Source organism: Lissotriton helveticus, chromosome 3_2 (genome assembly GCF_964261635.1).
Source record: "Lissotriton helveticus chromosome 3_2, aLisHel1.1, whole genome shotgun sequence".
NCBI lineage: Eukaryota > Metazoa > Chordata > Amphibia > Caudata > Salamandridae > Lissotriton > Lissotriton helveticus.
In genome coordinates, this window is record NC_136062.1 from 439,806,196 (window position 1) to 439,820,633 (window position 14,438).

Sequence of the window (14,438 nt, forward strand, 5' to 3'; positions counted from 1 at the left end):
CAATTGTGGTCTCATTGCGAGGAAGGCCTTCCTGATGTCCATAGTCTCCTTACTGAAGTCCTGTGAGATGAAGATTTTGTGACCTTTCCATAGCACATGGTTATGCTTGCGGGCGAAGGTAAGTATCTGCTCTGTGTGCTGATATCTTAGCGGTTTGCACACGATCGCTCTTGGGCCCTTCTGATCCTTAGAAATTCGTCCTGGAACCCTATGTGCTCTATCAAACTCCAGTGGCTGAGTGAAGGTTAGATTAGTGGCCTGCGTGAACCACTCCTCGAGGAAGGGTATGCATGAGTCATGCGATTCCTCTGCTTTTCCGGCATGCCAAAAATTCTTAGGTTCCCCCTTCTGTTTCTGTCTTCCAATTCCGCAACTTTTCTCACAAGGTGGTCTGAGCATAAGGAGAGGTTCTTGATAGCTCCACACGTTTTATTCTCAAAGTCTTCCAGTTTGCTTATCCTGGTCTCGGACTCCGTAATTCTTGAGTTGATGTCTTTGATATCCTGGCGGATAGCTACAACCTCTTCCTTGGTGGATTTGGCCAAGTCCCTAACCTCTTCTAGCCTGCTCAAAATTGTTGCCATGGCATCCGTCATTTCTTTATTCCCTTTGACTGGCGTCGGTGGGTTAGATTTCAGGCGTTTAGAAGTTACACCGTTTTCTTTGTCCCCCATCCTTTAGTTGTGCGTAGCGACTTGACTTGATGTTGTTTTGTTCTGATTCCCACTAACTCACGGCGCTGATACTGAATTGCGTTGCGTCGTGAATAGTGAAAGACGATTTTGTTGAAGAGAGATTATAGGTGTACATTCATCAGCAGGAGCCGTCGTTTTGCACAATGCTCGTGTTGCTCCTTGTAAATACCATTTAAATAATTAAATGTCATTTGTACCCTTGTAAATATCGATGGCAATAGTTTCTGCAGAGGATCAACCAGCACGCCACACACAGTGTCACAGACTCAGTCTACATACATGCCACCAGATTTCCTAGGGTTTCCGCAGGTCTATTCAGTGTCTGATATCAGCTGCGTCAGAAATTCAATTTAGGCTCTGTGGATGGGTGCAATGGTTGTCTATATATGTTGTTGCAGCGTTATTTCCAAGAAACGTGGTTAATTTGTTCTGGTGACCTGCCTACAGTTCCTCATAGCACACCAGAGGCCACAGCATACATCATGGTATACAGGCGCAGGGTTGTACAAACACGATGTTAGATTAGCAAGGGAACGCCATTTTAAACAGCCATCTCAATCATTCATGTAGTGTAAATGATTCTGCAGGGGCCCTGCTAAAAGCTGTCTGAGCGTTTGGTCTGATTTACCACATCGGTTGTCTCAGAGATATATGCAGTCATATGCAGTCATATGCAGTTTCACAGTCTCGGTGCAGGGTTATCGAGTCGCGGAGACAGGCTCTCTGGGCGGCCGCCATTACAAGTCGTCAACGCTGTATTCTGCACTAGCGCACTAGCGTGCATTCAACCGCCACACTGTTAGCCTCGGTTCTTACTCACTGCGCGTGTTGCCGTGTTGCCGTGTGGGTTCATGGTCCTGCACTGCCCTGGAAGAGCCTTAACAGCCCGTAGCTCGCAGCGTGGCTAAATCTTCGGGAGACCGGGGGACCACGTGGTTGTGTCTGTGATCGGGCTCCGCCACGGAGTGTAGCTTCCCTCGGTCAGGGCAAACGGGCAGTCAGCTCCTCTCCCTTCGGTCGGATCTGACTCAAACTTTCTCCAACGCCGGTTCAGGTCTTCCGACGTCCAGGCACCCGTTTTGGTCAGGATTGGAGGCGGATTGCAGCTTCCCACAGCATATTCATTCCAGCCGCTCGGAGGAGGACAGAACTACGCCGCCATTTCTCCGGCGTCCAAGACCATTTTTGACCTGAAAATAGTTACTCTCTGTGTCATATACAGCATATTTGGCTAGGACAAGGATCTGCTGTCTAGAGCAAAGCCTGTGAGACATATAACTTAAGTGATACGTATTATCAAGTCTATATGATATGTATTCTAAGGGATATATCTAGTTTTAAGCATCTCCTTTTAGCACCTTTAAGATCGCCTGGTGTCATGGCTTAAAGGCACTATTGTGCTGTTCTGGGGAAGCCAAGTAGTTGCAAACGCCCCACCTATGATGCTTTACAGATAATGTGATAACATTTCAAGGGATCACTCCAGCAATTTAATTCAGACACCAAACAAGTGAACAGCTATAGTTGAAAATGTATTTCTTTATTTTTCTGACGTCCACCTAGGCGTCTGCTTTATAGGCTATCTGAAGGCAAAGATGGAGTAAGACAGGATACCCCAATTTCTGTAGTAGGGGATCTCTGTGTATAGTCATAATCTAGTGAATAATCCCGCCCATGTGCGAGGACCCCGGCAATCAAAAATAATCTCTTAAGTTGTCAAAAAATTGCAGAACTGCAAAGACACTTATGAGAAAATTTAAAGACAAATAATGCAGCCTATATTCACAGGCTACACTGTCCAGTACTTCAACTAGAAATTCCACCAAAAATCCACAAACAGCAAAGCCTGTCCAGATTTCCCTTGCTTTTACTGCAAAACCCCTCAGAATGATAGAGAGGAAGGCCTGGACAGACAAGCCCCATAGGCTGCCATTATGTGGTTTAAATAGGATACTGTGCCTTTAAGAGAATCTTCCAGAACTTTCTCCCAGTATCCCAGAATGCATAGCAGGTCCAAGTTACTTCAGTTCTTTTTTCCGGCTCCTGCAAGCAGGACCCTGTGCATTGAGCTCCCCCTTTGTCAAGGGTTTATTGGATTTTTTTGACACTTTTTGGTTTTTAAAGTGTTCTCATTTGATTCTTGGTGTTGCCTTTCACTTCTGTGTGTGTTTGTTCAGACTTTTAGGGATCTAAAATGCCTGCTTTGTTCAACAAGTGCCCAGCATGTGGAAGGAAGAAGGCCAAGACTGATCCACACGACGTCTGCATTATTTGCCTCCCTGCTGAACATGTCCCTGAGGATTGTGACATCTGCCAGGCCTTTTCTACAAGGACCCTGAGGGAAAGACAGAAGATTAGGCTCCAAGGCCTAGAAGAGAGGCGTCTGCAGGCTGCAGGTGGGTCTGGGCAGGCTGAGAAGGCTCCCTCTGCCCCTGCTGAGGCCTCTGGGGGGCTCCCCAGAGGCAGGAAGACCAGCAAAAGGTCCCGGTCTCCGTCGACGTCGATAGCATCGACGACGACGTCGAGAGGGATGACGACGGTGTGTTCCCCTTCTCCCCGGGGCTCCGGGTCGAGACAGCGTGGAAGATCGACGTCGAGAGGCCTGGCCAGGCCGCCGTCTAAGTCACCGCCGACGGCGTCGACGGCGTCGTCGACGACGTAGAGGCATCGCCGTCGACGCAGGCACCGGCGCTCGCCGTCGAGGCGACACCGCCGGTCGCCGTCGACCAGTTCGACGTCGAAGGGCTCCTCGGCGTCAAGGACCGCGAGGAAGCAGTCATCAAGGAAGAAGGGTCGACGCTCGCCGTCGAAATCTGACCGCTCGTCGTCGAGGGGGCGACGATCGACGCCGGAGTCAAGGGATCGCCGTTCCACGCCTGAAAAACGACGCTCGACGTCGAGCAGGAAGAGATCGGCGTCGCCTAGGATCTCAACTTCCTCTAAGAGGCGCAGGAGGGATTCTGGCGCCAAAAGTCACGCTGGATCTGATGGAGGACGTAAGAGGCGTCGTTCACGCTCTGGAGGGTCTGGATCAAAGGCCCCTTCCTCCAAGAAGTCATCGGGCACGAGGTACTCGGTGGTATATACGCCTACCAGGCCTGTGACCCCTCCTCCTCTACCGAAGGAGGCTCCTCCGGCTAAGCCGCCGCTCCCCTCCATGCCTCCGCCTTCTCCGGCGGGGCAGCCTCTGCCGCCTATCCCTCCTCATAGACCACCGAGGTCGGTGTCCCTGCCTCTGCTTCCGACACCTCCTAAGGGTACGCCTACCCCGAAACCCCAGGAGAGGCCGCGGAAGACTCCTCCGCGGAAACCGGTTGAGCGCCCACGCGATGGGAGATCGCGCTCCCGCTCCGGGAGAAGGGACCGTTCGCGTCACAGGTCTTCGACCCGATCTAGACGGCGCCACAGGAGACACAGGTCTCGGTCACGGACCAGGTCATCTGGGACCAGGGACTACTCCCCGACCTTGTCGGATTCACCGGACACGAGGGTTTTCACCGGTCGACGATCTGGTGTCCTTCCAGGACGTGCTGCTACGGGGTGCGGCAAAATTGGGCATTACTCTGACGGTGCCCACTCCGAAGACTTCGGTCATCTTCGAGACGCTCCACCAGAAGCATTTGTCTCGGCCGTTACTACCACTGGTGCCGGGCCTGGAAGAACCAGCCCTGGACCTCTTCCTCACGCCAGCAGTGACTAAGGCAGCACCTTCCAGGCTACAGAAGAAATACCGGGCTCCTGACTCGGACCCGGCCTTTCTGAGGCTGGAGCCTCCTCCAGACTCGGTGATTGTGACAGCGGCGCGCAAACAACATGCCACCACGCCTTCCTCCACAGTTCCGCCAGACAAGGAATGAAGGTGGTTGGATTCCTCTGGTAGAAGAGTTTGTGGGACCTCAGCGACCTCAATGAAGGCAGCTAGTGCCACTGCCTTGTTGGGTCGGTATGACAGAGCCCTCTGGGAATCGCTTCAACAATTTGTGGAACTTCTTCCGCGGGACAAGCGGGAAGACTTCCAGGAGGTGCTTAACGAAGGGTTGTTGGTGTCGAACCAAATCATCAGCGCTGCAGCTGACTCTTCTCTTCTGGCTGCGCATGGTTTCTGCCTCGGAATAAACCAACGACGACATGCATGGCTCACCTTACGTCTTTGAAACCGGACGCTCAGCAGAGGGTTGCTAATCTGCCATTCTCTGGCGAAACCCTGTTCGGGAAGCACGCGGACGATGAGATGGCCCGCATGAAGGCGGAAGCTGAAACGCTCACGGCGGTGGGTTTGGAGAAGCCCAAGGAGACCAAGAAGACGTACCGCCCGTTCCAACGGCGGTTCGGTGGTCAAGGCAGAGGGCGTGGCCAATCTTCCGGACAACAGCAGCAACAACAGCAGCAGTTCAGAAGACCATTCCAGAAACGCCAGAAGGGCAGAGGAGGCCATCAGTCGGCACCAGCGACTAAGGGCCAGGCCGGGTCTAGGCCCTGAGCACTTACTTCCCCGTCAACTGTTACCCGCTCCGGTGGGGGGAAGCATTCAATCTTTTCTGGCAGAGTGGAGAAAAATTACTCAGGACAAGTGGGTGCTGAATATTGTTTGCAATGGATACAGTCTTCGGTTCATCAGCCCTCCCCCATCGATCCCTCCGGCCGGCTCACAGTATCAGCTGCGAGAGCTCCAGGCGGAGGCCGATATCCTGTTAAGGAAAAGGGCGATCGAAGTCGTACCTCTGTCTCAAAGAGGAAGAGGTCTGTACTCCCGGTTCTTTCTGGTTCGAAAAAAGGACAAGAACGAGTTCAGGCCCATTCTGGATTTGCGACACGCAAACAAGTGGATTCGCAGAGAAAAGTTTTGCATGCTGTCGTTGCATCAGATTTATCCTCAGCTGCAACGGGGAGACTGGCTGTGTGCCATCGACCTCCAGGATGCTTACTTCCATGTGCCCATTGCACACAAACACAGGAAGTTCCTGCGGTTCCACGTCGGCGCCAATCACTATCAATACACAGTACTGCCATTCGGACTGAAGTCTGCGCCGAGAACATTCTCAAAGTGCATGGCTGTGGTAGCAGCACACCTAAGGAAGAACAAGGTGTTTGTCTACCCGTACCTGGACGACTGGTTGATCAAGGCCTCTTCCTTCACGGAAGCGCAAGCACACTTCCAGAAGACGTGCGTTCTATTGAACAGGCTGGGGTTGCACATCAACATGACCAAGTCGGTTCCGACTCCAGTCCAGTGCATTCAGTACTTGGGAGCCTCCATCGATACGCTGTCAGCAAGCGTGTCTCCTTCGGAGGAGCGACGATTATCACTGCTTCGGAAGGCTCAAGCTCTCATGGCCGCTCCATCCACGACAGTGAGGACGGTGTCTTCTCTACTGGGATCGATGGCCTCTTGCATCTTCCTGACGCCACATGCGCGGCTGCACATGAGACCGCTGCAGGAGTGCTTGGAAGATCAGTGGGACCAGAGGAGAGGATCTTTGGACGACAAGATACGACTGTCTCTACATGCTCTTCAGTCTCTGAAGTGGTGGTGCTCAGCGGAGAATCTCCTCAGAGGGGTTCCCTTCCAGAAGGACATTCCCATTCAGGTTGTCGTGACGGATGCTTCTCTCCAGGGCTGGGGAGCGCATTCCGGAGACCTACAGATTCAAGGGACGTGGTCACCGATGGAGTCCACGTACCACATCAATTTCCTGGAACTCAAAGCTGTTCACTTGGCACTGAAGGCTTTTCATCCGTCCTTCCGGACCGACTCTCTCCTTGTGCAAACGGACAATACGACCACAATGTATTACCTCAACAAGCAGGGAGGATCGAGGGCACGCACCCTGTCGCAGGAGGCACAGGCGATCTGGCGCTGGCTTCTGGCTCGAGGACTGACGATAACTGCTACCCATCTGCCAGGTGTGCAGAATGGTCAGGCGGACGCACTGAGCAGACTGATTCAGGAAAACCACGAATGGGTCATAAACGACGAAGTACTAGGAGAAGTCTTCGCAAGGTGGGTAACTCCAGACGTAGATCTGTTCGCCACCGCCGAAAACAGCAAATGCCGAGACTTCGCCTCCAGGTACTACCAGCCAGGGACGCTGGGGAACGCGTTATGGATCGACTGGTCGAACAGCTTTCTGTACGCTTTTCCACCCATTCCCCTGATTCCAGCGGTTCTCATCAAGTTGTCCCAGTCCAGGGCTCGGTTGATACTGATTGCCCCGGAATGGCCCAGACAGTGGTGGTTCACGGACCTGCTTCACCGGTCTCTACTTCCTCATATTCGGCTGCTGTGCAGGCCGGACCTTCTCACGAAGTTCGGGGGGCTGATGTTGCACCCCAACCTCTCGTCGTTGAGTTTGGCAGCATGGCTCCTGAGTTAGTACAGTATGGTCATCTGAATCTTCCTGCAGATTGTATGGACATACTGAAGGAGTCTAAGAGACCTTCCACTAGGACTTCCTATGCTTACAAGTGGAAGAGATTTTGTATCTGGTGTCAGTCTAAGAACTATGATCCGACGACTTGTAAGGAAGATGTCATCCTTCCTTATCTTCTACAGTTGGCGCAGTCTGTCCTTAATGTCCACTCTATTAAGGTTCATCTTGCTGCTTTGACTGCCTACAGGAAATGCCCTTCACAGACTTCCTTCTTCCAGATCCCTGTCATCAAAGATTTTTTGTAAGGCTTGAAGAAAGTGTTCCCTCCTGTCCGGCTTCCTTCGCCTTCATGGGAATTGAACGTGGTGCTGTCCAGATTGATGAAGGAGCCTTTTGAACCTATTCATAAGGCTTCGTTGCAGCACCTGTCCTGGAAGGCGGCGTTCCTCGTGGCCATTACATCGGCCCGTAGGGTGAGTGAAATTCAGGCGCTGTGTTGCCAAGAACCTTATACTGTATTTCATGCTGCTAAGGTTGTTATGCGTACTCACCCTAAATTTCTTTCCAAGGTTATTTCTGATTTTCATGTTAACCAGACCATAACTTTGCCTACGTTTTTTCAGAATCCTTCATCTCCAGCGGAGAGGTCCTTACATTCCCTGGATGTTAGGAGGGTGTTGAAATTTTATCTTGATAAGACCAAAGATATTCGTAGGTCTGACCAATTGTTTGTCAATTATGGATCAGTCAGGACGGGTCTTGCGACCTCTAAGCAGTCTATCTCTAGGTGGATTGTGTCCTGCATACAGCTATGTTACCAAAAAGCTAATAAGACCTTAGGGGGTAAGCCTAATGCTCATTCCACCAGGGGCAAAGCTGCCACGACAGCCTTGCTCCGTAATGTTCCGATTGCAGAAATATGCAAGGCGGCCACTTGGAAGTCGGTTCATACCTTTGCTAAGCATTACTGCCTGGACACTGATGCCAGGGCAGATGCTCAAGTTGGACAGGCTTCGCTGCGAAATCTGTTAGCACAATAGTGGTGTTAATTCTCTCTTATCCACCGCTGCTTTGGTGTGGGGATGGGCTGATCCCCTACTACAGAAGGAGTAGTTTCTGTCCTGTAACTCCAGTTCTGTAGTAGGGGTATCTCTGTTATAGTCATAAGCGCCCTCCCGCCTCCCCGGTGGAGAGAGAGAGAGAGAAAATGTTCCTTTATGAAATGCGACAGGTCTGGGCGTGTTACGCCTTCAAAAAGAACTGAAGTAAGTTGGACCTGCTATGCATTCTGGTATACTGGGAGAAAGTTCTGGAAGATTCTCTTAAAGGCACAGTATCCTATTTAAACCACATAATGGCAGCCTATGGGGCTTGTCTGTCCAGGCCTTCCTCTCTATCATTCTGAGGGGTTTTGCAGTAAAAGCAAGGGAAATCTGGACAGGCTTTGCTGTTTGTGGATTTTTGGTGGAATTTCTAGTTGAAGTACTGGACAGTGTAGCCTGTGAATATAGGCTGCATTATTTGTCTTTAAATTTTCTCCTAAGTGTCTTTGCAGTTCTGCAATTTTTTGACAACTTAAGAGATTATTTTTGATTGCCGGGGTCCTCGCACATGGGCGGGACTATTCACTAGATTATGACTATAACAGAGATACCCCTACTACAGAACTGGAGTTACAGGACAGAAACTACTCCATTTGTGCTTTCTGGTGATACCTAGGAATTTATTATCCAGTTCCAGCTATAAAACAACTTTAAGGACTGAATTAAAAATCAAGAGATGATGAGGATACCTTAAAATACCTCAAATGAAAAAGTGATGAGCTGTGCTGTATAACATGCAGAGTAATCTGAAGATAATGGTTGGTGGGAGTGGATCTCTAGTAGGCTGAAGCAAGTTGTTCAGTGATCTTTACAAAATTGCAACATTTGAAAGAAATAAGGTATGTCTAATTTCCGCTGCCCTTGATCATGGGGATAGCCAGTCTTGGAATCTGGAGAAGAACTGCTCTAAAAGCAATGGTAAAGACCTCCGTAGCAAAATTAGTTGACCAGCAGTGTGGGTTACGAACCCAGGCAAGTATTTTAGCCATTGAGTTTGTCATCAAGAGGGTTTCAATATTTTGCTCTGAAGGTAGAGTAAGATTGTCTTAAACTTTTTATAGGTGGCAGACTACACTGTGTATTTATGTGCTTGCTAATTTACAGTAAAGTCTGTGTGAAGTCAGTGTTAACATACCTGGATTTAAACAAATTTATGTTGTGTGTGTTTGACTTAATACTATACATTAATTTTGGTGGTATATAGGGTTTCTTTTGATCACCGATTCAGGTTGTACAGAAAATCTTATGGCCCTTTTTTTTTCTTACAGACTCAAGAGAACCGGTGAAGGTACAGCTTCCAGCTCCCCACCTAAAAAAACATCTCCAGTGCCGAAGAGGGATGCAAGGCAAATTTATAATCCCCCCAGTGGTAAATATAGTGCCAGCCTGGGCACCTTTTCCTATGGTGAGTGTGAAATGTGGGTTAAAAAAAACACAAATTCCCGAAATCTGCAGCTAAAGGTTTACGCATGTGCCTATTGTTTTACTTCGAAGCTTATTAACTTCCCTCTTGATCAGACCGTAAAAATCATTAACTTAAACTGCAGAGTGAAAAATAGAGCTTTAATTAAGCCTTAGCAAACCTAGTACGTCTGATTTTATGTTAGGGGAAGTATTTCATTGTAGGTGGCTGATATGTGTTAATCACAGGTGTCCTACAAAGATAGTCATATAATAAAGCTGAAAGTACAGCAAATGGGCCTTTTGCTGAACAGACACCATTGGAAGAGCCTATCCATACCCTCAGAAGAGTGGTATAAAAAGGGCCCAAAAGACACATTTTGAATTGTAGGTGCTGAAGATACAAAGCATAGACCGCGAGCATTTTTGTAAATCTTTGAGAATGCCAGTGTACATTTGTTTGTGCATACTATATTTTTTTTGCTAAACTAAGCTGTAAATCCAATAACGGAGGAGAAAAATGTCTTCCCAACTTTTATACCACAAGAGTGTGCTGGACTGCAGTGTTGTGGGATAGTCCCTACTTAAAAAGAAAAACTGAGTTTCCAAAATAATAAAAAAGAACAAGGGTCCCTGTGCACAGGCAGATCACAAGTGGCAATTTGTGGTCATGTAAAGTGTGGATTCCTTTTGGGTCAACTCCAACCTATAGAAAACTTCCCAAAAAAGGGACAGACACTGTTTGAAGATTGGAATGATGATCGATCGTGGTAAGGACGGGGAAAGAGGCAGAGGAGATGCACTGCTGCTCAGGGCTGCAGCTATCATTAGTGCAGTAGATGCAGTTGTATTGAGGCCAAGGAGTGGGAGGTGTGGACAACACCCAAATTATGGGGAGCACAGTTTTGTGGTCAGTTTCTGTTTTTGTTTGATGAATTTGCCCCATTATGAACTCACATTCGTTGTGGATTATGAAATACTGAAAAAGTAACCATGAAATGATCTCAAAGTCCATCCCTGACCTTAGCCCTGCCCTTCCCACTCCCCCAATCATAGTCATGAAGTGTTGGAGGTGCCCAGACTACAAACCATTTTGCTTTGGGCAGGCTTAGAGCTCAAACTAAAGGTTGAAGACCTTAGGTGTTAAGTTCACCAATTAGGTGCTTGTGAAGTTGGAATTATTGTTGATCACTTATGTGAAACGAGATCAAGTATTGGATAAGAGTAAAAAGCCAGAGGTCGAGCCTTACACCCTACCTGGCCTTAGCAATGAAGTCTCTCTTAACCTGCCTCTGCACTTAAACTTTCTCTTTCATTAGGCCCTCGCACTGCACTTAACATCTCTCTTCCCTTTCACCTTGACTCCGATGGTGGGGAGCTGCAGTTAAGATAGGGGAAATGGAAGGACAAGCTACTCCACATGGAGCTAGAAAGCAAGAGGGAGGAAGAAAGAAGGCATGTTCAAAAGAGGGGGCAGCGGAGGAAGAACTGAGAGATGTGGTCAGGTCGCAGGTTGTATAATAGGTCAGGAAATAACAAAAAACGCTCAAAATTAAGAAGAATAAACGAAGCAGGGAATGTGGACTTTAAGACTGTTGGAACAGCCCTCCTACCTCAAGCAAGTGTGATTGTCATTATATAATTTTAAAAAAAGGCTAGCTGGCACAACTACAGACATGTGACTGGCCAGACAAATATCGTAACACAGTATTCTAGTCTCTAATACATACGATCACTCGTTTACACATCTTGTGCTTGTTACTGGCCTGTCCTACACCAAATTAAGTCCATAGAACATGCAGCTTCTATAATGAATGACTGCTTGGGTATACTTGCGAGTCACAAGCCTTCTTTCATAGTTGGAAACCTTGGATGCTATCACTTTTTAGAAACAAGCCACATGCCTGTATCCATGAACCCAGCAACAGCGAGTACCCATTGCACAGGAAGTTCTTTCTACTTGGCGAACCTTTACACATACCGCACAATTGAAGAGTGTTAATTTTGCTCACAGTTATCAAGGAAGAGAAATGGAATTAATCTGCAGTAGTTGCAAAGTGGCACAAAGCATCATTGATAAATCTTTCTTTTTTACGTGGTGCTGACATTCTCCTTTTTATCCCCTATCTTTACAGAGCAGCAAGGTGGTTTCAGGGGGGGCCGAGGCAGAGGATGGGGTGGACGTGGCAATCGCAGCCGAGGCCGCATCTATTGAAACTGGAGTTTGGGACAATCTTTCTCTCGCGCTCTGTCGTAAGGACATGCCATCGACAACTGTAACACAACTGCCGGTGAAAGAAGCGTAGGAAGCACACCAACAAGGACTGCCTTCAGCCCCACACTTCAAACCAATCTTCTTTCTATCTTTGTATGTAAGACGTTCCTTTTGTAACGGAGCATAGATTGAGGACTGCCTAACCACAAATGTATTTTATGGAAGCTGTCAGATTCCACATCGTTCGAAGAGGCTGTGCTGCTCTTTTTTAATTTTATTTTTTCGTGTGTCTTTGTAAAAGTTTTGAATATGATAGTTGTATGATTTTTGAAATGTTATTATTAAAACCTAAAAACCCACTCACCTAGGTACAAGTAATTTAAATGAACCTAACTGTTTAATTTGTCTCAGTGGCGAGAAGGCAACACAATCGCAACTTCGCAGATGAGCAATTGTGACCAGCCATGATCATGCATTCCGGTAGGACAGTGTAAGCCAGGAAGTCAGTGCTTACAATGTGACCCAAGTAATTGCAGTACTAGTACTCCCAGCTTTCCTCCATTGAAAAGTGATGCCGGAAACACAAGTTTAAAAGGTGAATTACGAATGCTCTCTTCTCACCTGATTGGCTTATATAAAACTACCATCTAGCAAATGATGAGATGGGGCAAAGGAGAGGGTTCAGAGATCAAGCTAGTGACTATTGGGTTATATTTTGATTTATTGCACCATTTCTGGCTTATGTTAACTTCTGATCGCAAAAGCTGAATCGCTGCACTAACGTCGACTGCTTAGAACGAAATGAGTAAATAAATGCCCAGTAAATGCCGATTAATGGCTTGCGTGCATAATGTGCCAGGCATTGTGTGGTCATGCAGCCCCATGCGTAGCTAGTTTTTGGTTGCATGGAATCATCTAGCTGCGTCGGCTCTGTTTGACGGCATTACATTGGCCAATGTGCTTCCCCCACCTTCCAAATATTCGCAAACCTTGTCTGCATTGAGTATTAATGTTCTTTCATATTTACCGGATTTTCCCATCAAGGGTGTTTTTCCACAGTCCCTGCATCCAAGTCACTTCTTTTAATTCATTTGTTGTTAAAATGCAGAGTTTCATATTTTATGTATAAAAAAAGAAAAGTTTTGCATTTTGGAAAAAAATAGGTAAAATCAGATAACCGCAAAAGTATGAATAGTTGACTTTTGAAATGTAAAAAATGTTAATAGAAAAGCAAGTTGGTAGAAACCATCATTTAAATAAACGCGGTAATCTTATTTGCTTGTTGCTGCTATTTATTTCTTTATGCCATTGTTTTACTTCAGCATGGAAACATTTGGTTTGAAAAAGGTTGTGAGTATTCTTTTTAGATGTTTTAAAAAAAATCTAAGGTATATTTAAGAATGGTTGAAATATTTTTAGGGTACTAATGGTGCTTATAAACTTGTTTTCTCACAGTTTGTTCGTGAAGTTCTCGAGTGCAGCATTTTAATATATTCAAGAGCTTCTCCTTTGAGAATGTTCTCTGAACAAATCCTATGTGATTTTAGGTCTTGTGGGAGAGGTGAAACTCTGAGACTAGTTAGCCTTTAGCAGCATGTGATCTTGCCTTGGTATAGCTGGCATGCTTTCTTTCCTAAGTGGGCCAATTACTGGACTGTTGTTCAGATGGTGACAAAGGAAGAATCTATCTTTTATCAAACTGGGAAAAATATGTTTCTCTACATTAATTCACTCAAATTGTTCTCAGGTGCCTAAAAAATTATCCTTGTGTAAATGCCATGATTTCCATTGTAATTACATTTGCAGTGAGACATTGTTGTGAGTTCTAGGCCTGAACGTTAATATTTTTTTATAGAAATGCCCTCTGTAAGCAGCGTTGGTGACCTACTGAGATTTTACAGTGCACAAAAAGGTGTAGGGTCCAACTACTGGTCAGCCTGGACCTCAAATAGTTGCAAAACAGAACAAAATGGCTGATCAGGATTATTAATGACGAAATTTGGAACCACACAGCCAAAGCGTGCCGTGTAGTCACGGGATAAAGTATTGCCCAACAAATTTAGTACATTTTCAAAAATGATTTTGTATTATTACACAAGAAACATGACATCAAATAGACACTCCATCATGACAGTTAGTGCAAAAACATGGAAGAATATATACAGATATATACAACTATATGGCAGTAAAGTAACCATACATTAAGGGAAAAGAAAAATATATTATCAAAATCTTATGGAGACACCAACAAAACTCTGTACACTAGGTTCAATAAAAAAACAATTGCAATTTGAACAGGTTCTTAGCAGTCCATGAAAGAAATAAACCAGTCCTTTAGTAACAAAACCTGTGAACCAGGCGGAACTTGGATGGAATAGCCTGCCTGTCACATGACACCTGTGAATAGTAATTTTAAAGAAATTGCAGATAGGGCCCACGTGAATGGTCTGAGTATATCCCTAGCTGCACCCTTTGATTTTTAACACAGGCTGGGGGTCAACGCGTTTCGAACCTTATTGAGTCTAGGTTCTCCTCAGGACGAGGACTGGGTAAGGATGTACCTGAAACGGAATTTGAGGAAGGTGTCAGAATCTGTATAAAAAGTATATATTTTTTACAAAATACCACTCTGACTGTCTACCCGTATGCAGAT

At 46.7% G+C, this 14,438-nt stretch overlaps 1 protein-coding gene across 1 annotated transcript in view; it reads left to right on the forward strand.

The window, feature by feature from the left end:
* The window catches only part of API5 (apoptosis inhibitor 5), a 150,336-nt gene extending 137,277 nt beyond the window's left edge, over window positions 1–13,059 (forward strand). Inside the window, exons 13-14 of the mRNA XM_078684341.1 lie at window positions 9,438–9,574; window positions 11,706–13,059. Of these exons, the coding sequence (XP_078540467.1) occupies window positions 9,438–9,574; window positions 11,706–11,785 (217 nt within the window). The 3' untranslated portion in view covers window positions 11,786–13,059. The remainder of the gene's footprint in view (window positions 1–9,437; window positions 9,575–11,705) is intronic.
* The last annotated feature ends 1,379 nt before the right edge of the window (window positions 13,060–14,438 follow it).